This window comes from Nelusetta ayraudi, unplaced genomic scaffold, assembly GCF_046127955.1.
Source record: "Nelusetta ayraudi isolate G7.1 ecotype Tasmania unplaced genomic scaffold, CSIRO-AGI_Nayr_v1 ptg000001l, whole genome shotgun sequence".
Classification (NCBI taxonomy): Eukaryota; Metazoa; Chordata; class Actinopteri; order Tetraodontiformes; family Monacanthidae; genus Nelusetta; species Nelusetta ayraudi.
In genome coordinates, this window is record NW_027466051.1 from 1,194,086 (window position 1) to 1,218,546 (window position 24,461).

At 45.9% G+C, this 24,461-nt stretch overlaps 1 protein-coding gene across 1 annotated transcript in view; it reads left to right on the plus strand.

The window, feature by feature from the left end:
* The window catches only part of naaladl2 (N-acetylated alpha-linked acidic dipeptidase like 2), a 258,758-nt gene that overhangs the window by 100,835 nt on the left and 133,462 nt on the right, over positions 1–24,461 (plus strand). The window contains exons 6-8 of the mRNA XM_076019958.1: positions 10,130–10,397; positions 20,571–20,690; positions 20,970–21,102. Coding sequence (XP_075876073.1) covers positions 10,130–10,397; positions 20,571–20,690; positions 20,970–21,102 — 521 coding nt within the window. The remainder of the gene's footprint in view (positions 1–10,129; positions 10,398–20,570; positions 20,691–20,969; positions 21,103–24,461) is intronic.

Here is a 24,461-nt window from a genome sequence, read left to right on the forward strand (position 1 = left end):
AGAGAATGAAAGAAGCATAAAGGAGGAGGAGGAGGAGGATGAAGATGAGTGAGAAGAGTGTGTGTGTGTGTGTGGGGGGGGGGGGGGGGGGGGGGGGGGGGGCGCCTCTCTCAGTACCAGAGAAGAAGGGATGGCCCGGTTGGTCCAAATAAAGTCATTTATGTTTGGATTGGATTTACTCAAAAGTGGCAAATAAAGCTGCATTTCAAACATCTGTAGTGAAAATAAGTGCATTCATATTAACACCTATAAAATTAAACATTCATCATATGACGTAAAAAAATGTATTGTGATGGAATTAAACCAGCTTTGTCACTGCAGTGAGATGGAATTAAAAACGACTCAGCCGCGTACGCCCGACTGTGTGAATCTGGACCGAAACTCTTGTCATCCTTGCTGATGAAAAAATTATAGTGGCAGTGACAGGACGCGGCTGTGGCCTCCGGAGATCCCGGCCACGCCCCCTGCTCCCAGCGCACCCCCCTCCCCCGCCTCGGTGTGCATTTCATTTGACACGGGAGCGGAGGTCGTCCACCTCAGCGTGACCCCTGGATGACCTCCAGCCACACGCAGCCGGAGAGACGTGCACCTCCCTTCCCCCCCACCCACCCGTCTGATCCCATCTGACAACACGTCCCTCACGGCCTCAACCCTGCTCCAGACTCATCACGTCAACCTTCCCGGGGAAGGAAGGAGGCTCACGTCCGATTCTTCCACATCAGTGGCTCCGCCTCCTCGCAACGCTCCTCTTTTTTTTTTCTGACTGTATTTAATTGAACTGATCGGAGGGGAGCATTTTGAGGAATCCATGCCTGGATATTTGACATCATCCTCAGGGATGCAAAAAGGGTCAGTGGTGTGTAAAGTCAAGTCTTGAAGATTGACTGATTGGACTAATCAGCTGTCTTTGTGGGATTTCAAACAGCTTTTTGGTGCCCCATGTCGAGCGGTAATGGCGTTTAACTGATTAAATGAGGAGGTGCTGTCTTGTTCAAATCACACTGACAGGGTTATATATTTATTGAATATAGACATAGAAATAGATAAAGCTAATACAAACTGATAATAATGATACAAAAATCCTGACTTCCTGTCTGTCTGACAGCTGCATCCTCCGGTCCACGCTGTCGTCCTTTGCATCCGTGCCTCAGAACGACCAAACACCACTGCTACGCAGCAGCACCCCCAGGGTCATGTGACGGCGGCCGGGCAGAACTGCTCTTCTCTGGTTGGACGGCAAGCAGACTCTCCCTCTTCCTTGCTGAGCCATTATAAACCTAATTCCCCGCCAGCTCCTCCAGCCGTCGGCGGCGGAATTAAAGGGTTCTTCCACGTCGGGCCGAGCAGCGAGGCTCTTTAAGCCACCACTTTAGGCCGTGATGAAGAGCCAATTGTTTTCCACCAGCAAGCAGCAAAAAATTCACGTCCTCTTTATCGCCCGGCGCTCGCAGCGCCGGCTGCTGCCTCTTAAACTCTCATTAGCACACAGAGACATTGTGGATACTCATTTTTTTTTTAAGGCGGATGGTCTAATTCTTCTTCTTCTTCTTCTTTTTTTGTTCCTTGCTAGATAAACTATTTTAAATCACTTTTCAATTTGTGCTAATGCCCCAGTAATGGAAAGCTTCGCTTTAAAGCGACTGAGAGGTTTTTAGTAACAGAAGCTCCTCCGGCTGCTGCTGCACAAGGAGCCCAAATGCAACGCGTTGGGTGACTAATATTCACTATTGTTAATCAATATCAGATTTGTACCGCCGGGGCCAGTATTGATCGACCAGTCCTCCTCCTGCTCGAAGAAGAGAGCACCCCCCCTCTTCTTTTCCCCTCCCTCCAAAAAAAAAAAAAAAAAAAAAAAAAATCAATATCAGCAGATATTCTCTTGGTCTCCTGCTCCTGGACACGCTGCCGTGGCTTTCACTTCTGCAGGATGAAATGATGAAATGATCTGCTAACGGTTGCAGCATGACGTCCCCCCCTGGAATAATAAATAAGTAGATAAAGTCGACATGCCAGAGGGATCTTTTTCTAAAATCTGTCAAAGTGACCTGGCATGTGCATCAGGCCCAAGAAGCAGAAGAAGAAGAAGAAGAAGAAGAAGAAGAAGAAGAAGGAAAAAAAGAAGAGTTAGCTGCCCAAATTAGCATGCGTCTTGAGACTGGTAGGCTCCGCCCACAGCCCGCCTCCACAGCCTGGCCAGTGGGCAGGACCTTTGAAGGAACATGCAGTGTGCTACATTCTCATTGGCCGTCGCTCTTCTCTCCAGGCTCCGCCCACCTTCATTCAACACTTTTTGGGCCCTAACCACGGTGGCTGTCGGAAAAGTGACTTGGGTCTTTTCAAGGTCAATACATGTGAATTTTTGCTTTGCTTTGCCAGCGATGCCACCGTCGTCCTTGCCCGCAACACTAAAACCCACCGGGTGGTGGCAGTGTTTGTGAGTCGTCGACCCAGGACAGGTTGTGTCGGCTGCACAGTCAGGCAGCCAATAAAACCCAGAGATTATGAATCAATACAAGGCTCCAGTGGATGAAGTGTAACCGCTACATTGTTGAACTGAAACCCTCATTTAGAATTCAGTGGCTGCAGGGTTAGTTCAGGTTCGCTACGTTTGGATCAGGAGGGGTGTTTTTATTTTTTTTTTTTCTTACGAGGAACCAACCACGTCCCTGAGGACGCTTCCCAGAGTTCCCGTGAAAGTGATTCCGCACTGCAGCGTGTAATTATTTGGATCATGTGCTGTTGTTGTTGTTGTTGTTGTTGCCTAAGTCTCACTCCTCTGGGATAAAAATCCTTCCGGATTGATGACAATGGTTGGCGTTTGTCGTTCGGCTGCCGCTGGTGATGAAAAAAACAAAAAAAACAAGTTTATAGTGGGCGTACCAAAACAAAAAAGGGTGTGGTGTAGAATTTTTTTTTTTGCGTTCAAAGACGACAATGAAGGTCAAAGTAACCTGATTTGCAAACAGTGTTTTTCCAAATAGTTAATGTGCCGATCTTGCTTCAAGCACCATTGTTGCATTTTTTTCCCCCCCATATATTTCTTTTTGCATTTCCTGTTGTATTTGATGGTGTCAAAAAAGATATATATATTCATTTAGAAAAAAAAATCAGGATCTTAATTCTCAGCCAAAATATTGTGATTCTCAATTTTCAACCAGAATTGTGCTGCACCACTAGATAGGTGTACAGATAGATGTACTTTATTGATGCCAATTGGGAAACTACACTGTTGCAGCACTAAACCCAAGAAATATCAAACTTTACGATAATTAGAAGAACTAATAATACTGATACTACGCAGTTATTAACACGCGATAACTTGCGGCGCTCCGCCACTGCTCTCTGTTGCACCCCGGTGGCAGCTGCTCTCTCTCTCCCTCTCTCTCTCTCTCTCCTCCCCGGGTGGCTGTCACATGCTCCAAACGCCGAGGTTATAAAACCTTGTCGATGCTTCGAGGGAAACATTATTGCCGCCTCGATCCTGCAGTCGAATGACGGGCCGTCGATGGTGAGGCAGCCCGCAGAGCTTTATTGACAGTTTGACAGTCAACGGGGCCATCGCTTACAGAGCGAGGCGCGCCGCAGCATCGACCTGGAGTGGATAAAAACTCCAAACTCATCGGGAAATGTTTTATTGCACCAATAAATCTGGCGGGAAGTACAGTCGTTTTCTCATTAGCTTAGAGACGCTCTTCCCTTTTATTTCTTTCCTCTTTTTTTTTTTTTTTTTTTTATTGCTGCTGCTGCTGCTGCTAATGCTGAAAGTCTTTTAGGGAGAAAGAAAAATGCAACCGTCCGGAGAGAGAGTTGCTGCAAACCCAGACAAGTAACAGAATTAGTGGAAGGACGGAGGCAGACCGACCGGCGTCGGAGCTGCTGTGGGCGGAGACTGATCATCATGTGATCACGTGATTGGATGTGCCACATGCCAGTTGCAGCTTTTTACCCATTGGAGCTGAGAGAAACAGGTTAAGGCCACTATGAGCTGATTGGCTGGAGAACTGATCGATTCATTTAAAGACACATTTGGATTTATCTTATTTTTTTACCCTAGTGGGACGTTTAAACATCGACTGTTAAATCAATTGAGCATAGGTTTGTGAACTTCAAGGGATCGTAAAGTTTATTAATATTATCTACGGAGACACCGTATTGCAATGGTTGTTGTTTTTTAAGTTTTCCACTTTTTATTTAAAAACTTTATTTTGCTAAATATTCTTTTCCCATGTCTGTGAAGGTTCTCAGTCATCCAGGTCATCTTAAAGTAGAAGGTTGAAGTTGTGGCAACTGAACAAGTCTTCCACATCCTCTTCCCATTCAACACTGAAGCTGTTTTTCTACAAAAAAAAATAAAACACCACAATCCCCATGTTCAGTCATTCACGTAAATCATCATCCTTATATATCAGTAATATCCGGAATATTCTATTTTTCAATGCAATATACTTCAAACTGCACCTTCAAACCTACGATGGTTTCCTTCATCAGGGTGAGGAGCTCAGATACCCGAAAGGAAAGGAGCTTGGAGTAGAGCCGTTGCTCCTCCACATGGAGAGGGGCCAGCTGAGGTGGCTCGGGCATCTGTTTCAGATGCCTCCTGGACGCTGTTCTGGGCATGTCCCACTCGGAGGAGGCCTTAAGGACACAGGCCATGCTGGAGGGACTATGTCTCTCAGCTGGCCTGGGAACGCCTTGGGGTCCCGCTGGATGAGCTGGAGGAGGTGTCCAGGGCCAGGGAAGTCTCAGCGTCTCTGCTGAGGCTGTTGCCCCCGCGACCCGACTCCAAATAAAGTGGTAGAAGACGGATGGATGAATGGATAGATGGTTCCCTTCAAGGCCTTTAGCCAATCAGAACCATCAAACCGCAAACAGACGATGACTCATCGAATTAGATGGTTGACTCACCAGTCACCACTTCTTCTTCTTCTTCTTCTTCTTCTTCTTCTTCTTCCCTCTGCTTCCACTGCCGCCCTCATCTTGCCTCGTCTCGCCAACCAGAGACGCAAATTGCAGTAATTCCCTCTCTCGGGGGGTCGTGGAGGTTAATTGTGCGGTGGCTGCCGTGTTTATCGGCTGGCTGTCGATTCGCTAGTCGACCTGTGAGCTGTTCGCCGGCGCCGCGGCTTCATTAGCGGCCGCTGAGTCTCTGAACTTTTATCACTGTGGCTCCGCCCCCTCCTTGACTGCACACACACGCACTAAAACACATGCATACTCACACACACGCACTTGCGCACTTACACACACATAAAAGCATTGTATAAGGGGATTTAAAAAAAAAAAAAAAAAACATTAGCGGGTGCCATCCATCCTGTGATTCCATTTATTTCTTTTCTTTTCTTTTTTCCCGCCGCCGACTGGCGTGACGGATGAAGAGGATCCTAATGCGATGAGGCAGTCAGGTGGGAATTACCTGCCGTGACAAACCAATCCAAGAGGGCGACGGCAGACAAACATGACAGAGGAGGAGGGAAGGGTGGAGGGGATGGGGACGATTTCACATCAAACTTGTAATTTACATGAACACGACTCAGTTGCAGTCGTAGCTTTGTTCATTTGAGCTGTGTTTTTATGACTTTTTTTCAAAAGAAAAAAAAAAAGCGCGCACGTCGTAAGGAGGAAGAATGGGCGTGCATGTAGAATTCCCTCACCACTCGTTCTCTCACGGGAGCTACGGAATCTGTGAGTCGCTCGCTTGGCGTCGCAAGCATCTCCCACGGCTTTTTTTTTTTTTTTTTTTCTCAATCCTGTTTTCCTGGAGTGACTGCCGTGATAAGCTGTGCGCTGTGAAAAAGCGCAAAAGGCTCGTAATAGTGTACCTTTTTTGAATACAATAATACAACTGCGAGAGCAAATTAACCTCGGAGTGAAGTTTCCACCTGGCCGGATGGAGATCTGTGTCGTAACAGCTGTGACAAAATGACCCAAGCTTTTTATTTCCTCCAGGGCTCTGAATGGAGAGAAAAAAAAAAAAAAAAAATCAAACACAAATGAATGAAACAAAAACAGCACTTTATGTATTTATTCCTCTACATTTGATACTACAAGCCTAATATATCAGTTCATTTTTGATCCAGTCATCCAGACATCTTTTAATTTTGTATTTTTTTAATCAATTCATTTCGTGATTAAATTTAAACTCCTCTTTTCCTTTCCTGACAGAATCTTTGAAATATTCACCTCGACCGGAGCGTCAGATTTGATGTTGTCATGTAATCATCACACAGATTTTCATTCAGTGTGAATAATAACAATAATAATAATAATAATAATAATAATAATAATAATAATAATAATAATAATAATAATAATAATAATATTAATGACCATATTGCAAGGAAAAAAAACATCATTTTTGGAACCAAATATTGCATAATGGATGACGGCGTTGATGGATTTGAATTGAAAATGCAAGAAAGAAACGACACCGACGTTTCTTTCTTGTCCTCCTGACTGGCTGCCGCTGTCCATCACTGTGGTCCCGCCTCCCTGGCACCGGCAGCAGTGGCAGCGGCAGCGGCGGCGCTGGCACCTGAATAAAGAGTTTCAGCGGTGGCCGTGGCGCCACGCTCTTTTAAAACGTGACAAATGCAAATGGGATGAGAAAAATCAAATGTGACTAACGTGCAGAGACACAGGGAGAATCAATTGTCTCCTGAACAAATGGAGGAGCCATTAAAAATAATTGGCCGCCGCACGAACGTATTAACTTCCTGCGGATGCTGGCCGAGGCTGCGGTGAGGCTGCAGCGTCTTGGCAGCAGCAGCAGCAGCAGCAGCGCACACAAAGCTCCCCGACGGAGCATTTCTACACCATTCTGCTCCCAGCACAGCATTTGATTGTGTTCATCTGACACAGTAGATATAAAGGAGTGTTAAATAATGCAATTCAGAGACTAGTGAGCCAGGTTGCCAGTTAGCTTCTCATAGCACTGGCTTCTCAAAACACCGACGTTATCTTGCAAGACATGATAACGTTTGCATGTGAAGTATGGTCTGGTGACCCAAGTTAATAAGATCCTGAGCAGGCCAGCCTTTGGCGCTGTACCCATAGCAGGGATGCCTGTCAACTACTGGGAAGTAGAAATAACTACACACAGATCTAATTGAATGTTATAAAGAAAAAAAAAGGCAAATCTGTCCATCTTTAAGTGGCAAAAAAGGGGGAAAATGAAACTGCAGATTCTTAATATTTAAATCGTATCATTTTCCAAGCCCGATAAAACACAATCTTCTGAATAACTACCGAATACAAGCTGTGGGGGTTTGGGACGGCGGGACTTTGAGCAGCTAATGCAAATCATGATGAAGAGATGTTGGTTTTTTCGCTCGCCCCATTTGTCTCTGATATGAAGAAGAAATAATTAATTGAAGGGTTAAATGCCAGAGAGAGAAGAAATGAGAAGATTTTTCAAAAGACTCTTTTATGAAACAATTGCAGTTGCCTGAACTTTGGATGAGCAGTTTTGTGTGTGTGTGTGTGTGTGTGTGTGTGTGTGTGTGTGTGTAGTGGGGGGTGGTATGTGTGTTTGTGTGTGTGTGTGTTTTTTCTCCCTACGGTTCTCTGTGGGGTTGAGAGCCTTCAGAGGCGGGAGATTGAATCCTCTCATCAGATAAAGATGAAATGCATCCTGTTAACACTTCAAAACAATCAGGGCATCTCGGCAGGCGTGCGAAAGGTTACCCAGTGTGCAAAATAACAGCGGCTCGCTCCGTCTTTGAAGACTCCCAGCTGCTTTTTGGGAATAATTCCTTCTTTCCCTCGGAACACGGCGACGGCGTGCGCGATTTCCGCTCTCGAGCCTATTAAGCGGGAGTAAAATGTCAAGAGTGGAAGCCATCTGCTTTGAAGCGGATCGAGTGCATGTCCACGTGATATTAATGGGATAGTAACCTTTGGAAATGACAGGTTTAGTGGAGTCTCAGGCGTGGATGCATTAAAGTTTTAATAAACTAAATCACAAAAAGCAGTGCCGGCCTACCGCTGTCTGCCCCGAGAGGAGGAAGGGGAGTCGGCGGTGGCTGTGGTGCATCCTCTTCTTCCGCCATCAAAGTTAAACTGACTAGTGCTGCTGGACTGGAACTGTTTGTCTCCAAGCACAAAAAAAATCAGCTACAACTGTGGAACACAGACAGAATACACCACAGACTCAAATTTGTCATAGTTTGATATGAAACTGGATTGACATTATCAAGATTTTCCGACACCTCTGAGTGTTTCATCCAGCCAGTCCAGGTTGTTGGATTCAGTGAAGCGTGATTGGCTGGAATAGTGTCACATGTGAAGAGATGCCTTCGGGGTTCATAGAAAACTGCAGCAAACAGACAAATCCATGAAAATGGTCAAACCTTTGGTACATTTAGCACAAGACGTCATACTGTAAGGCCACAAACTATCGTACACATGCAGCGGTTATCGCGCACTGAACATGGTGCAAGTCTGCTTTTGGCGGGAAGAATAGGGCGGAGCTACGGGTCAACTGGCCAAACTTTAGACGTTTCCAAATTGATACGAGAGCAAATTTCATGGATTCTTCTTTTCTCTGGTGCACAGCTCAGTGCGTATCATCAAGTCATCTGCTGAGATGATGAAAGTCATGTAATGTTTAGTGCTGCTGTCCACTAGCTGTTAACATGGCATGGATGTGTTTTTGATTCGGAAGTAGCGGAGGTCGCTCACAGAGACAAAAAAAAAAAAAAAAAGCCAAAAAAAATGGGTAAAAACTAGTGCCAAGTTGGATTTCTGACCGACACATTCCAAAAAGTCTTTCCACCAGTTCACCTCCAGGACGCTGCGCACCTCCTCCACCACTTCTTCTCTGACATTTTAGAAAGAGCACAACAGGGTTTTTGTATATTCTGAGAGAAATGAGCCTATTATTATTATGGTCGCATGTGAACTTATAATTTATTACCGCCTCTGGTCCAGGTATTGCTTTTGTGCTGGATGGCATGTTTGTTTTTTGTTTTGTTTTGTTTGTTTGTTTGCTTGCTGCTAAAAGGCTGAAATAGCAGCTGGGGCTGCTGCGCCAGGGGCATGCAGTCCAGCTAATAAAGAGCGCAAATATCATGAAATAAACAAACCAGCCACAGAGACTGAATCAAGGCCTCAGATCTGGGGTTTTGACGTCTTTCCTGCAGTTACAACCACAAAAATTGTCATTGGTTGTCGTACTTTTTTAAAGAGACAAAATGTTGTGATCTATGTTTCAGTTGTTTGTTTTTTTTCCTACTACTACAATGACCGTTACAGGAATTTAGACATAAACATGCTCTCAGAAATGTCACGGTTACGAACTCGGGGTATCGTTTATTTACAAAAACAAACTGAAAATTATGAACCTTTTACAAACCAAAATATGAAAATGTAGGTAAGAATAAATAAGTAAAGAAGATGAACAAAACCAAAAAACAAAAAAATCAAACATAAGCCAGTGCATTAGAAACACATAATTCATCATTTAAAACCGCACACAAAATGTTTGTTTGGCACCAGATTTCAGAGAAGCTCTCAAGGTCATTCATAGATCTAGAAAAAGAAAAATCTAGCTCAACTCTACAACGCAGGTTGCGGCGCCACACCATTGTTGCATCTGTGTTTGAGAAACCTTCAATTTAGTTTTTTCTAAAAGTTGACACAGTCTCTTGTTTTTCTTGTTGTAGCCTGTGCCATAAATAAAATTTGTGATTGTAAAAATTTGGTTTAAGGAACTAAAAACATTTGTTAAAATAATTTTTTTAAAAAAAGCAGCGAGTCTGTGACAATCAAAAAAAAAATGTGTAAAAACGTTTCTCTGGAGTTACAGAATGGGCACTGGTCGGACACAGCAGGGTTAATGATTGAAACCAAAGCGTTAGATGCAATTGCACCATGCGGGATCCACCACTGTGCCACTGCGACATAAAGTGCAGCGTCGTCCTCAAAGCCAGAAATGCCGAGAGGCTGGAGGTCAAAGGCAGAGGTCGCGGCTCCTGTTTTCTGTCAATTCACCTCAGAAGGGAAAAAAAAAACGTCTGAACCTTCCAACTCCTGCAGGAGAGTCGGCAGAGCGTAACGCCGACCTCGGACCACAAGGGTTCAAACTCCCCAAACACCTCACTCTTTGTCTTTTGCCCCCCTTTGTCTGCAGTTCCCTCTCCAGCCAACCGGAGGACAGCGAGGAGGCCCGGGCCCGCTACCTCTACAGCCAGTGGTTGGGGCTGGGCCTGACCGACGTTCGCCTGTCCAATCACACGGTGCTGCTCAGCCTGCCGGGCTCCACTCCCAACACCGTCACCGACCGCTCCAGCCACCAGTGCTTCCTGCCCAGCGGGATCCCGTGTGACCAGCGTGGAGCCAGCGAGCTGCCCAGGAGGCAGCTCTCCTACGCTGCCTACTCCGCCGTGGGGAGTCTGCAGGTACTGCAACATTTCTCTGACTAACCCCCGGGCCGCGGCAGCCTCCTTATTTTTTCTTTTATTTATCTTCTTTTTTTTTTTTCACGTCCTGGCTGCCTTTTCCGCTGAGAGGTCAGTGGAAAAGGTCACAGCCTGGGGTTCTGGCTTGGAATGTTTTTGTTTTGCTGAACGTGTTCCAGGTCACTGAAGTATCTTGATGCTCTTCTTGTGTCAGCAGGGGGGGAAATAATCTGGTTCCTTTCTTCCTGGCTCCGACTGCTAGAAAACCTTTTGTACCACAGGTTTTTTTTGTCCTTGTTTTTTTTTTTTTGACTGAAGGCCTCAGATTTTATTTTCCATCAACATCTAATTTAGCCCTGAACCCAAATCTGACATTTGTCACGCGTTAGTTGCAGAATTCTTTTTTCTTTTTTCTTTTTTGGTTTGTTGTTTTTTTCCCCTCTTTCTCTCCCCTCGGCAGAGTCCTTACATCAGTTCCCTCGTGCTTCTTGGCCAAATGAAAAGGCAAAGTGCAGTTTTGTGAGGCAGCAGGGAAAACAGCCGCGTGAAGCAGGATTTATGTGATGCCACCAGGAACGGAACTTTTATTCATCATCTTTTGAAAGCAGTTTATCTCATGAAGGAAACATGAGTGGACTCTGTCGACCTCGTGTAAACTGCGGCTCCACACACACACACACACACACACACACACACACACACACACACACACACACACACTCCTCGCCTCGCCTCGCCTCGCCTCGCCTCACTGAGCTGTAAACACAATCTCCACCTGTGGTTTTACCTTCAGGGTGAGGCGGGGGGGGGGGGCAAAAAATGGACTAGAGTCAGTGAGGGCGGCACACACCTCTGTCCTAAAGAGTCCCATCAGGCAACTGGACGAAGCAGGAAGTGTTAGAGTGGAGTCATCACACGAACGTTGCGATGAGTTGACCGGACGTTTTGGTAGCGACACCGCTAACACTATCGTTAGCCACGACGAGGACAACAAGGAGTAGTCGCAAACACAAACTAACTCACTAACTAAACACTAACAGGCTTCGTTATTTTGGTGAATAGATAAAATGTGCAGGAATGTGCGGCATCGCAGTATTTACATCGGTCCCGAAACACAGTCAATTTCCTCCTCCGCCGTTCGTCACCAGTCTGAAGGTTAATGGAAGTCACTGTGGTTGCATGCACGCTCACACACACACACACACACACACACACACACACACACACACAGACAGCTGGTTCGGTGGCACTATTTTTAGTGTATTTTACTCCTTTGTATCTCGGGGACAGAGGGAAGCAGCAGCAGCAGTTGAAGGAGACGCTTGTTATTCCCTGGAGCCGCACTCGGCCTGAGGGCGGCTGGAAAGTTGGAGTCACTCTCTGAATACAAAGTCCTCTTCATCCTCCTCCTCCTCTCCCTCCTCCTCTTCTTCATCCTTCACCTCATCTCCTTCTTCCTTCTCCTCCTTCTATTCCGGCTGCTTCTCCTCCTCCTCGTCCTCCTCCACCCCCTGCACATCCCCCTACTCTTCTTTTTCCTCCTCCCCTGCTCCTTCTCCTCCTCTTCCTCCTGCTTCTCCCTCTCTTCCTTCTTCTCCCTGTATCCTCCCCTCTGCCCACACATCACAATCCATCCTGAGGAGCCTCGTGCTCCATTACATATATTTTTTTCATTCCTTTTACCCACTTCCTGTATGTACACTGCTGCTGTGAATGATTTTTCGCGCGCCTAATGTGGCTCTCAGAATTTTAAAGAGGCCGTTTACGGGGGATGGATGACAACGTGTCCGTGGGAGGCGCTTGAAAGTGTAGCACCTCTTAGTTTCTGCCGCTTTCTCTCTCTAGTGTGTGATTTGTGTTGCGCGTTGCAACTGAATGGGCCAAGTGGTTGTGTACTTTTATTCTCTTGTCAGCGACGCCGAGATTTAACAGGGTTGAGAGCAGTTTTCGCAAATCGACTTATTTACTGTGTCCATTCCAGAGGGTTTAAAAAAAGTTTACAAAGCAGGTTGCGAAAAGGTGGAGGCCTCATCCAATCAGGTGACTTCAGGACCTGCGGAGCCACTTGGTAACAGTGTCCTGCTGTTCCACGCCGACAGGAGACAAAAGGCTTTAGTAGCTCTAGTTCTTTGCCGCAGTTGGGCTCAGACTGCAACATCCACGCTGACACAGTTTCTTATTGCCGTCGCAACAGGCTCTAGCTCCGCCCTCTTTCTCATCAAATCCTAAAGGTCGTGTCAAGTGACATCTGACTGTCAAAAATGATTCGGAGTTGGATATCAATTCTATAAGTTCACAGCAAGCAAGCTAACACGCGGACATCTGTGATGTCAGCAAAGTGCAAAAAAAAAAAGGTCATCAGAGAGCATCATCTTCTCAGTCTTAGTCTCAGTTTTAATTCACGAGGTAGCCTCTGAAAACCTTGAGTTCACAATCCGCCCTCCTCGTCAACGCAGAGCCGTGAGAATATCGCAGAACTCATTTGAGTCTCAAAGCAAACAGAGACCCGGGGAGAAGAATAAAGGTCAAGTCGATGCTGGAAAAGGTCGTACTCCTCTTCCCGTCTGACAGTCGGTTAGTTTACAGCGAGGCCGACCCCATACCAGGTCTCTGTAGGTGTCGGCTGACATCGGCGCGGGGCTCAGGTAGTTTCCCGAGAAAAAAAACTACCGTCTTTTGCCTTCTGCTGTCAGCAGATGAAGTCATCCGCTTCGCTGCACCTGTCGGACCGGCGTCAGCCATCAGGCAGCCGGTTGGGAATGTTAAACAGTGTGTGGACGTCTGTGAACGTCAGAGGGTGAATAGCAGCCATGAGGGGAGGCTAGGAGGATCCTTCACCGACTGAGGTGGAGGTCCAGGTAGAGGATTCCCCCATGAGAGATGAGACCAGAGGAGAAAGTCTAGATGAGGTTCCTGGCCTAGGCTTGAGGTGTTGACAATGCGAGACATCTCAGGAGGCCTGCCGTCTTCAGCTGTAGCCCAGTCACTGCTGCTCTGGTGCATTTTCACTCACTTCAGCTGCTTCAACACTTGCATCCAGGTGTGTCGCAAAGCATACGCATCTCATTGGTGAACAATAGTTAAAAAAAACAGTGAATAGGGAGTTAACGCTTAAGTTAATAAACATAACACAAAAAGTAAGTAATTTGTGTTTGGTAGATTATTTCTTTGTTGTATCAATGCTTCTTGGAAATAAATCTTATATTGCTGGAAAGCCTGTTTATTCCCCTTTTAAATGGTGACACACTTGTAAGCAACATGCATTTGTGGGTTGCGCCCATGAAACATCTGACAAATGTAAGTTAAACAGCTTATTCTGCTGTTGCTATTAACTCTTTTTTTGAGCTGCTGTTGCCCCCAGGTGAAAATGGGTTGTGCTACAACGGTCAGTTGGTGTCTGCATGCCAATAATTGGCATGCCACGTTTGACTGATATGGATAGAGCCTGTACAACCAAGTTGTGGCATTGTTTGGAGTGAGCCCTAGTACCATCTCCAAACTAAAGGCCAAGTTCCATATAACGGGGGATGTCAGAGACAGGCCTTGAAGTGGGCATCCCAAGACGACGACACCCCAAGAAGACCGTTTCCTTACCCTGTCAACACTTAGGTATCGTTGGCTGTCTTCTACAGATTTGCAGTCAAGGTTTGCAGAACGATATGGCTGATGGCTCTCTGCACAGACAGTCCAGAACAGACTGCACACGGTCAATATTTGGTCTCATAGGGCTTTGTAGGAGCCAATATGAGTCATTGTTGATTATCTTGTTCTTTTGTCATTAGCATGTATGTGTGTGAGTGAGCGCGTGTGTGTGACTGGGTGTGTCTAGCCCCATCTGGTGGGCACCTAGAGGAGGGCGGAGCCAGAGCAGCAGAGAGGCCTTAAACCAAACAGCAACTGCAGTAAGGTGGCAGAGAAAGGCAACACGTTTTCGACCGTGCTACTGTGTCTGCAATCCTGCCGTACTCCCAGTTTGTATGTTATGTTATAATGATTAATCTAAATTCACTACATTTACAATAAATGGTCAAAAGGGACCAACTGGAACGTTTTTTCTCATAGTAATTTTTCAACCAACTGCAACTCAAGCTCAACCGAATCAGTCACCTAAAGAAGGAATTGAAATTGCTCAAACAGAGCTGCCAGGAGGCCTGCCATGGCCGCCCTTCACCATCAGGCCCATCTGCACTGGTGTAGACAACACTTGCAACGGAACCTGAACATGTGGAGGACCGTTATGTTCAGTGATGAGTCCAGATTCTGCCTATAAGTGTGGAGAAGACGTGGAGAGCGCTATGCCGATCGCTGCTCCAACAGAGTAACATCTTTTGGTGGAGGCAGGGTGATGGTGTAGGGGGGCATCTCCTTCATTGGAAAAGCAAGGCTCGTCATCATTGGAGGTAATCTCAATGCAGAGAGATATCGAGATGAGATTCTGCAACCAGTGGCAATCCCATATCCCCACAGTCTGGGACCAAACTCCATCCTCCAAGATGCTCGCTCGCCCCCACAGAGCAACGTATATCGGAGACTACCTCCAAAATTTGGGAGAGGATGGTGTTGGATCGCCTTATTTTCTAGTGTCATGCTGACGATCCTCGTGTTCGTTTAATGAAGAGTTCTAGGAGAAGAATGCTGATTTTAGCTTTAGTATGCAAATTCAGAATACAAGCATACAGAGCTCTGGGTCGAGTTCAAGCCTAACATCAACAAGTGCTATCAGGTCCTGAAGTCTGACTGACTCTTTGTCCCCTGGTCAGTCTGTTTAGATAGAGAAGATCCAGTTGTTCTTGCTGCCGCGCTCAGATTACGTCCTCCTCTGATTGGCTGTCTGGTCTCCGCACCCCAGTCTCATTGGATGTTGCCTCTACCTTTGTTCCCAGATGTATGCTGAGGTCCGAGGTAGAGATGCTTGGTAGAGAGATGCTGGTACCGCAGGTCACCTAAGGTCACTGTTTTATGATGGACGCATTCCTGTCTCTTCTCTTAGGTATCATGTGACTCTGCACAGAATCTTATAGAATATGTTAAGCATAGATTGCCAATCTTTAAGAATACATTGACTTGTTTAAACATATTCATATCAATGATTATACAATTATGCATATTTATATCAGTGAGTATATAATTAGGCACAAGCATCAAGATTAAATGCAATATTACCTTCAATGCAATGGCCTGCCATTAGTCCTGTCTTCAACCCCATTGAACACTTGTGGAATCACCTTGGGCATGCTGTTCGTGCCAGAGTCACCGACACAACTAAGTTGGCTGACTTGCGACAAATGCTGGTTGAAGAGGCTGGTGAACACCCACAAAGAACAGCCACTGGCAATTAATGACAGTCAGAAGAGATGAGACTCATGATGTCAGTGTGCATCCAGGTTTTTTTTTTTCATCATTTATTTATTTTTAAAGGAAAACCAACATTGTGAAGATGTTTTGAATAAAGCTAACAGCTACACGAGGTGAATTGCTTGCAGATTTTGTTTTCATAAAATGCCTAAAGACAACCGGCAACAACAAGCGTCTCTTTTTTGTTCAGAGGCTAAATGTTGGCAGAAAAACATGGGAAATGTCATTACAAAATTCCAGGCAGTAATATAAAACTAAAATACAAATAAAACGTAAAATAACTCAACCTTGCGCTGAAGCAGCCCTCGCCGCAAGATTAATAGCTACATGCGTGCACCACTGATGATCTACATTGATGTAATGAAATAATTAAGGTTGACATATTTTTTATCATGTGATGGCACCTTTATGGCAAAGTGCGTGCAGTCGATAGGTCCGATTACGTTTGGAAATCAGCCTCTCGCTGCAAATTGTCCTTTAATGTTGACCTGATCAACTGCCAGGATATTTCTGCTACATGTTTGACACATGGATGGCGTGGGGGTGTGGCGCATGCACACACGCATTGTCCAGTGAAACTCTGATGATGGAGAAATTTGAATTCCACATTCACATTATGTCGCAATCTGAGTTCTCCAATTCCAATCAGAGTTCTCCAATTCCAATCGGAGTTCTCAAACTCCGATCTTAGTCGGAACCGCACATTTTCGAAACAGCACTTGAAAAAAAAACACATTTACACTAAGGTACATGTTAAGATTGACTAGGAGTTGTGTGAGTCCCAGTCCACCGACCCAAAAGAAAATCAATAAAAAGTAAAACAGGATGTTGCATTGTGTTTATGTTCACTTTTCACACCATCCACGATCAATCCACGAACACTGTATGTCATTGTTCACTATTTTTTGCGGTTTGTAGTGGGGGTAAATGGGAAGACTGCAGGCTGATCAGTAGTAATAACTAGTCCCCTGCCCGACGTGGTTGTTGTTGTTTTGAGTGGTCATCTGCACCTCACCGCCGCTCCGGTTGCAGGGCGGGGGTGAGGTTTGGAGCTGTGACATCAGCGTTTCCAAAAAACAAATCCGGACGAACAGCGTTTTCAAAAAAATCCACCCTGAGGAGCGTTTTGGAAAAAAGGGGCGGTTTCGGTCTGCGCGGTTTCAGTGAAAACGGCGGCTTGGTCTAAATGAAAGGCCAAACCGCATTAATATTTGTGCAGTTTCAGTGAATCCCGTTATCTTGTAAACGGCCCCTGACTGAGTTCCACCTCCTCAGCAATTGAGCTACTTAAAGCTGAAGGGACCGTGATTGGCTGCGGGGAGCACAGGGGGTGCGGCTCCAACAGCCCTGACTCACTCCAGGAAGAGACCTGCCAGGGTGTAGTGTGTGTGCAATTTGATTCTCTTGTTATCACTGAGCAGCAGATTAAGCTGCTCTGCCAACAGCTGCAGCAGACCTTTGACCTTGGACTGAGTTCCAGCTGACAGGCAGTGAGACCATCAGTTCAGTCAGCAGTAGCTGGTTCACTGACCAGCACAATCAGGTAGCTGACAGAGAGAACCTGTGGCACTAGGCCCCGCCCACCTTGTCTGACTGAAAGCTGTAGACAGACGACGGATCAAAGTTCAGGGTTCACAAACTGAGTTGTCTGGTTAATGTGTTTTCAGGTGATGTTTTTGCTGCTGATACACACACACACACACACACACACACACACACACACACACAGCCCATGCCACCAATTATAAATAGCCCATAATAAACAGCCTGTCCTGCTCCGACTTCATCCCTGAGCTCCTGAAAACACTCTTAGATTCACTGGCTCGACAACATCCAGCGGTTGCAAACTAACGGATGCATTTATATGCATATAAACGCCAGTGAATCCATTATCGCCGGCTAAATGTTTGCGTGCGCTTTTTTTCCTTCTCCTCCTTCTTCTTCTTCCCCTTTCCCCGTAAAAAAAATCTATGCTGAGTGTGCTGGCAGCGAGGCTGAATATCTTTCAGCGGCAACAAACAAAAGTGCAGAGTTTTTCAGTCGGCGTGCTGGAATGTGGGCGTGAACGTGGCTCAGTGTCAGAGTTAATAGATGGGATTTAAATGAGAAAAAAAAAAAAAAAAAACTCTCGAGCCGCCGGCTCCACCGCATCACCGCCATCATTTAATGCAGGCTTAATAAGATCTGTAATTGTGTAATTATTAGTGTTTACATGCCGGTGAGTGGCATCTCAACGTCTCGTCAGCCACACAATTTCCGCACCGTGATGCCATGTTTCACAAACTCAGCGCAAAGTGCATGGAGAAAAAACTGATTTGTTTTTCTTCTTCTTCTTCTTCTTCTTATCATTATTATTATTATTATTATTATTGTTATTATTATTATTATTATTATTATTATTATTATTATTATTATTATTATCCCTCTTCTTCTTCGCCTCATTAATAGCATGCACACACCTACTTTTGGAACGTAACAGCAACGTGGCAGTGAAACAAACTCGTTTTGAAATGAGAGGAACAAAATCACAGGAGCATTTTGGCACTTTTTTTTTGCCTGTTATACCACTTTTTCTTTTTACCATTCGTAAAGTGAATACCTGCTTCATGTTCTTTTGTGTATGAAACACAACGCCTTTAAATTAAACAAGATAGAGACACCCGCCGTTTGTCAGCGCAAGTTCCCTGAACTCTCGGATAAAAGAGAAATATGCAGAAAACGCAGAGATACAATGTTTTTTTTTTATTTTTACTTCTGTTGTGTTAATGCCGCATTGACCATGTCGCACTTGTTTTATCACTGGCATTGTTCTCCATTTGAAGCTACACTTCAAACCAAGGCAATTTCAATGTGCGCAGGAAGTCATTTCACCACAGATTTGTCAGGTTCTTTTTTTTGCATCGTAGCCATGAAAAAAAAAAAAAAAAAGACAAGCCAAAAAATATTCCAGCATTAGAAATCCTGAAGGGCTGCTTATCGTCAAAGCCTTCATATCACAAGACAACCAAAACTGTTTTTAGCCCTTTGTTTACAGCTTCCTGCCAACCCTGAGGCTTCCTCAGGCCTTCCACATGTCTGGAATAGCACAAAAAAAAAAAAAAAAAACCTGGGAGAGGTGTCGATTCCCTTTGTGACATCAGAGAGGGCTAATGTCTAGGAACGTATCTTTTTAATCTCCGGTCAGTTCACTTAACTGGGAGACACTGTTTGCTTTTAGAAAACAAGAGGAAATTGGATTTTGCAGAATATGAGAGATAGAAACAAAACAACCATTTTCATTTTGAAATCTGGTTCACTAGATTTGAATAAAGAGGGAAAATGACAACTGTTGTTTTGCCCCAGTCTCCTACGCATTTCTGCAGCGGCCACTTTCCATTTCCAATTTCAGGATTTAATTGTAATGTATTATTTATGGCTGTCTTAATTTCATCCTCTTTTTTTTTTTCCAAGTCCAAACATAAACTTCTAATTTATTCCTTAAACTCTCACCAACTGTGTCCTTAATACCAGGATGCGAGTTACGGGTCATTCCGCTCGACAGCAGTTCCAGTCATAGTGATTCCATCGACGTCGTCCAGATCTGAGAGAAAAAAAAAAAATATCACCGGCTGATGAAGCAGGAGGAAGGAGGTACAGAAGGAGGTGTTGAAAAAGACCAAACGCCTCTTTCACAACATTCAAATCACAGCGTCCAGTCGTTCAGACGCGACAATCGGCAACGGTGATGAAGTGATATTTTTTTAATGCTATGCGTGTGTGCGGGCGCGCGCGTGTGTGTGTGTGTGCGTGTGTGTGCGTGTGCGTGTGCGTACAGTGTCCATTATTCTGTGATCGTCCGTCTGAGGAGCTAAATTCCATGAACTCACTGCTGCTGCGGACAGACAGACAGACGGACGTCGGGCCGCTTTCGCGGTTAATTCCATTACGTTGGCGTGATGATGATGAAAGGAGGCGTGAGAGGAACGCCGAGCTCGGCTGTGGCGACGAGTTTAACAAAGAAAAAGAAGAGAGCGACTGTGCTGTGTTTCAGTTTGCGGCATCGTGTTCTGTTCCACCCTTTAAATGGACGACTTTTATGATGCAAATGCAGGCAGGAGCGATAAATCTCTGCAGCTGCTGCCGCTGTTCCTGCCGCTGCAGCTGCTGCTGCTGCTGCTGCTCGGCTCTCCTGGGCTGTCCTGACGCAAAAAGATGTTCTCACACACGCACAGACGCACGCACGCACGCACGCACGCACACACACACATGCACACACGCACACACAAACTCTTAGACACACTGCCTTTCTTCGCCTTCGCTGCAGCGTCGCCTTACATTCGCCCCCAGGCCACATGAAAAATGAATCGGGCCCAGGTGATGCAGAGAGGGTGTGGGAGGAAGGGGGTGAAGGAGGGGGCGGGCTGAGGGAAGGGGGGAGGGACAGAAAGGCAGAGGGTGGAAGGAAAAAAGGAACACTTTGACTTTTCTCAACGACTTTGAGGTCATTTTGCAGAGAGAACACTGTGTCGGCGCTATCGGTTAATGATGGATGACCTTTGAACTTGACCGTGACCCCGCGCACGTTACAAAACTCAGATTTTAATCTGAATTTTGTATATGTGTTTTTTTTTTCATGATGTAAAACTTGAAACATTTTAGTTCTCCTGTGTTAAAGGCCCAGTGTGGAAGATTTAGCGACATCTAGTGGTAAAGGACGCATAGGAAGAAAAACAGTTAGTTACCAGAACAAGTGTCAAAACATCCAGTGTGGACGCTGGAGGCCTGGCTGAGTGACAATACCGTGTCTCACTGTGCACTGTGTGTGTCTCTGGCCACCAGGGGGAGGTGGTGGATGTCCAGTACGGCGGTGTGGACGACCTGCGGCGAGCCAAGGACACCGTCAACCTCACCAATCAGATCGCCGTCGTCAAGCTGGGCCAGGCGCCGCTGCTCTACAAGGTAGGAGTTGGCCAGACTCCACCCTAAGACACAGACTCCACCCACAGAAACCGACTCCGCCCACATGTTACTCAAAGATTCACTTCAGTGACATTCATGAATCTAAACTTATAAAAGTGGCTGTTTGAATAAACTGTCTCCTCAAATTAATCAGCTTTGGCCGACCAATCAGAGCCGAGGATGCGGCCCTGTTGGGTCATGTGACGACTTGGACGTGTCGCCTGCCGGCGTCAAGGCCAGAGGATGAACCCGTCTTCTGACATTTCCTGTGTCCCACAGCTTTCCCTGCTGGCCGAAGTGGGTTTCGGCGGCGTTCTCCTCTACGTGGACCCATGTGACACTCCCCCTGGCCGCCACACGGGGCACCAGGCCCCCAGAGTGACGCTCAACCCTGGAGGAAACCCCACCGATGGTGAGTGTAAATGCGCCATTTCATTGCCGTCTGACTATTTCACATTGCCCTTACACATTATAGAAGTACTTAGGTTTATATTTTCCCACAGACGTTCCTCAGCAGGTTCATCCAGAACACAGGTTAACTGTCACAATTTTCATTGCGGTACAAACGCAAATTTAACACAATTGCCATACACATACACACACAACTGGTATCTGTGTCGTGGTATTGCCATGTACTTTACAAGTATCAACCCTCAACCCTGGTATCTGGTACCCAATACTGCTTTTGGTATCAGTGCATCCCTATGCATTATTATATATTATATACATATTATATACATATTCTCATATAGACTTTCTCCCACAATCCTCCCAATCCTAAACCGCCTTCGGCCCTGCCTTTCTCTATCTCTCTCTTGCCGTAGTCATGTGACTTCCTCTCACTTTCTCTCTCTCTCTACTGTATTTAAATCGGCCTCCCGTGATGGACGACCTCTCAGACATGCCGTCTTGTCCCCACTTCCTGTCGGCCGGCCAATGGGGACGTGTCATTACCGCCCAAGTATCTTTAGTCCTTGTAAGAGTCCCAGTGCCACAGTGGTCAGAGGCAGCAGCAGCTGCAGCAGCCTTGCGTGTGTGTGTGTGTGTGTGTGTGTGTGTGTGTGAGACAGAGAGAGAGAGAGAGAGAGACAGATGCTGGCTGTCTAGTCTCTCGCCCCTCGCCCTGCTCCCAGGTCCCCGGTGCTAATGCGGCTCAGAAGAACAGAAGATGTGAGCGGACAGCTCATTACTCATATCAGTGTCCGTCCGTTCACTGTAGCTCCGCTCACTGTATTTCCCACCCTCCCTTTCTTTTTTTTCTCTCTTTCTGTCTTTTTAAATGTTTGCGTGTGAAAAAAAAAAAAAATCCTCTTGAACGGACGGTGAGACGACTTTAGCAGCATGTTGGAGCCATTAAGGCTTATAAAACCCAACGTTCCCTCCAAGTATTTAATTAAAGATGAATGACTGTCGCGGTTTTTCCTGCTGCGTTCTGTGAGGCGCTGCCCCCCCCGCTCCCTTTTAACCAATTTTGGAGGAAAAAAAAAAAAAGAAGAAGAAAAATTTAGCAGATTAATTATCTTCTTATCAGCAGGAAGGAATTAATTACAGGACAGTTATGATCCGCTGTGCTTCCCAGAATAGCGGCCCTCGGCTCAGAGCCAGATTTAGGAGGCAGAATCCTCACAGATCCACCTTGAAAAGCTCCAGTTGGAAATACACGATCAATTTGATTGGCTGTTGGTTCTTTTTTCCCACCGGCCCGGCGAAGTCCCAACGTTCTGCGCAACGTCTCCGTCTGGGTCAGTGAACTGAGAAAAGCAGTCCTTCACTTTGTCAAGCTGCGTTTCCATTACCCCTAGAATTGTGCAAAACCTATAATATTGCAAGAATAAACTGTTAATGGAAACACCTCAACTTGGAAAAACCTCTTAAATATCACTAAGGGCTTTCCGGCTCTCATGAGGTGTTTTTTTTTTACATGTATCGATATACTGTAGAGTTATATCGCACAAGTGGAATAGAAACACTTTTTCCGCATTTACATGTCACCAGATGTGACGTACGGGGTCACATGACCAGTTCACTTCAAGTGAAAATGGCGCCTTCTGTTTGGACGGAGGAACTGCCATTCTTGACAGTAAACAAACGTAAGCAACTCCACTCCACCACCACCCCCATTTGAACAGTAGTTTTTTACGGCCTGCCGTGGCTGCCATGTTGTTGTTGATGCTGTTGTCGTTGTCGTTGTTGTTGTTGTTGTTTTTCTGGACAGCTGAATAAATAATGTGAAGCCTTTTGTGGCTGCTGCTGTTTTAGTGGCTTCTGAACTGCAGCCGGTGCTCTGTGGTATCAGCCACACACACACACACACACACACACACACACACACACACACACACACACACACACACACTCCTCAGACCTCGGAGAAGTGAAGCATCTCCAGTCTTGTGTATTCTGGCTGCCGTCCCACTCTGTCAGTCTGTCTCAGTGTTGTGTCAAACTCCTCCTCCTCCTCCTTCCCTCTTCCTACCCGCTCCTCCAACTCCCCCCCTCTCCCCTCTTCTTCTTCACCGCCCGCCGCGCAAGAATCAAAGCCGTCACGCAAACACACAACTCTTCCGACTCCGACTGTTGCGTCGCATGTCGTTGTGCGTGCAGAAGCCTGCGGGGATGATTAGTGCACCTGTGTGTGTGTGTGTGTGTGTGTGTGTGTGTGTGTGTGTGTGTGTGTTCTTCTGTGGCTGGCTGCTGTTTCCGCTTCGTCTAAAACATTTCCCATTTGAATTTTTTTTTTATGTTGTTTTGTTTTTTTTCAGCAGAACTTTAATTGCTGCCGATGTCACAGCTTTATTTCCTGCCGAGCCCCCCCACCCCCCCACCTCACCCACCTCGTCCCCTAACCCTCTCCGCAGTGTGCCGGGTGTGCGGCGGCAGGTGTTCACTGTCAGCTCTGCTACCACTTCCTGTTTGCGAAGAGGAAGGAAGTTGACAGTTTGGAGAAACGTTTCCTCGACACGTTTAGCCTCCAGGGTCACAGGGGTCGACTGTCTTGTCCTTGGAGGGGAACTGCTGCATAATTCCGACAAATAAAATGCATTTCACCGTGGACGGTAATGTGACATAGCAATACATTAAAAAAAACAAAAAAAAAACAATAATTAATTAAATTTATAATATGATAACAAATATTTGTGAAAAATAGAAAAAATACTTGAAATTGCTTTCAACAGCTTGTCCCACCACTGAATGTCGTTTCTTTGTGATGTCACAAAGGGCACAGGTAATTAGTGACCACACTTGCAACCCACTCGGCAATGCACCCTCCCAACCAGCACCACCACCACCACCACCACCACCGGCGTCGCTTCCAGCAGGAGGTTTCAAAGCTGTTTTGTGAATCGCTAATGGAATAATTCGACACCTCTAAACACCAGTTGTTTAGCTACTCGCGCGTCGTGCGTGTGCATGTGAAAGTTTAAAGATGGAGAGTTGTGTCAGGTTTCAAGAAAGAAACATCACAAGACATCGCACTCACACACTGCGTTGCACACTGCGTCTGCGGACAGAAATGTGTGTTTTCCCCCAGGCAGCGACAATGTCCCACTCCTCTTTTCCTCTTCTTTCCTTTTATTTTTAAGTGCCACGGCCATGAGCCCTGTTTAACAAATGACAAGTGTTGCTTGTCGACGTGATCGTTTGTTCTCAATAATTGTGTTGTCCGCGTCACAATGCAAGAAAAAGAAAAAAAAAACAAACTCTTTCACTGTTGTTGAAATATCTTTTTTTTTTTTGTCCCTTTTGTTTCCTTGAACCAGCTGGCAGGTG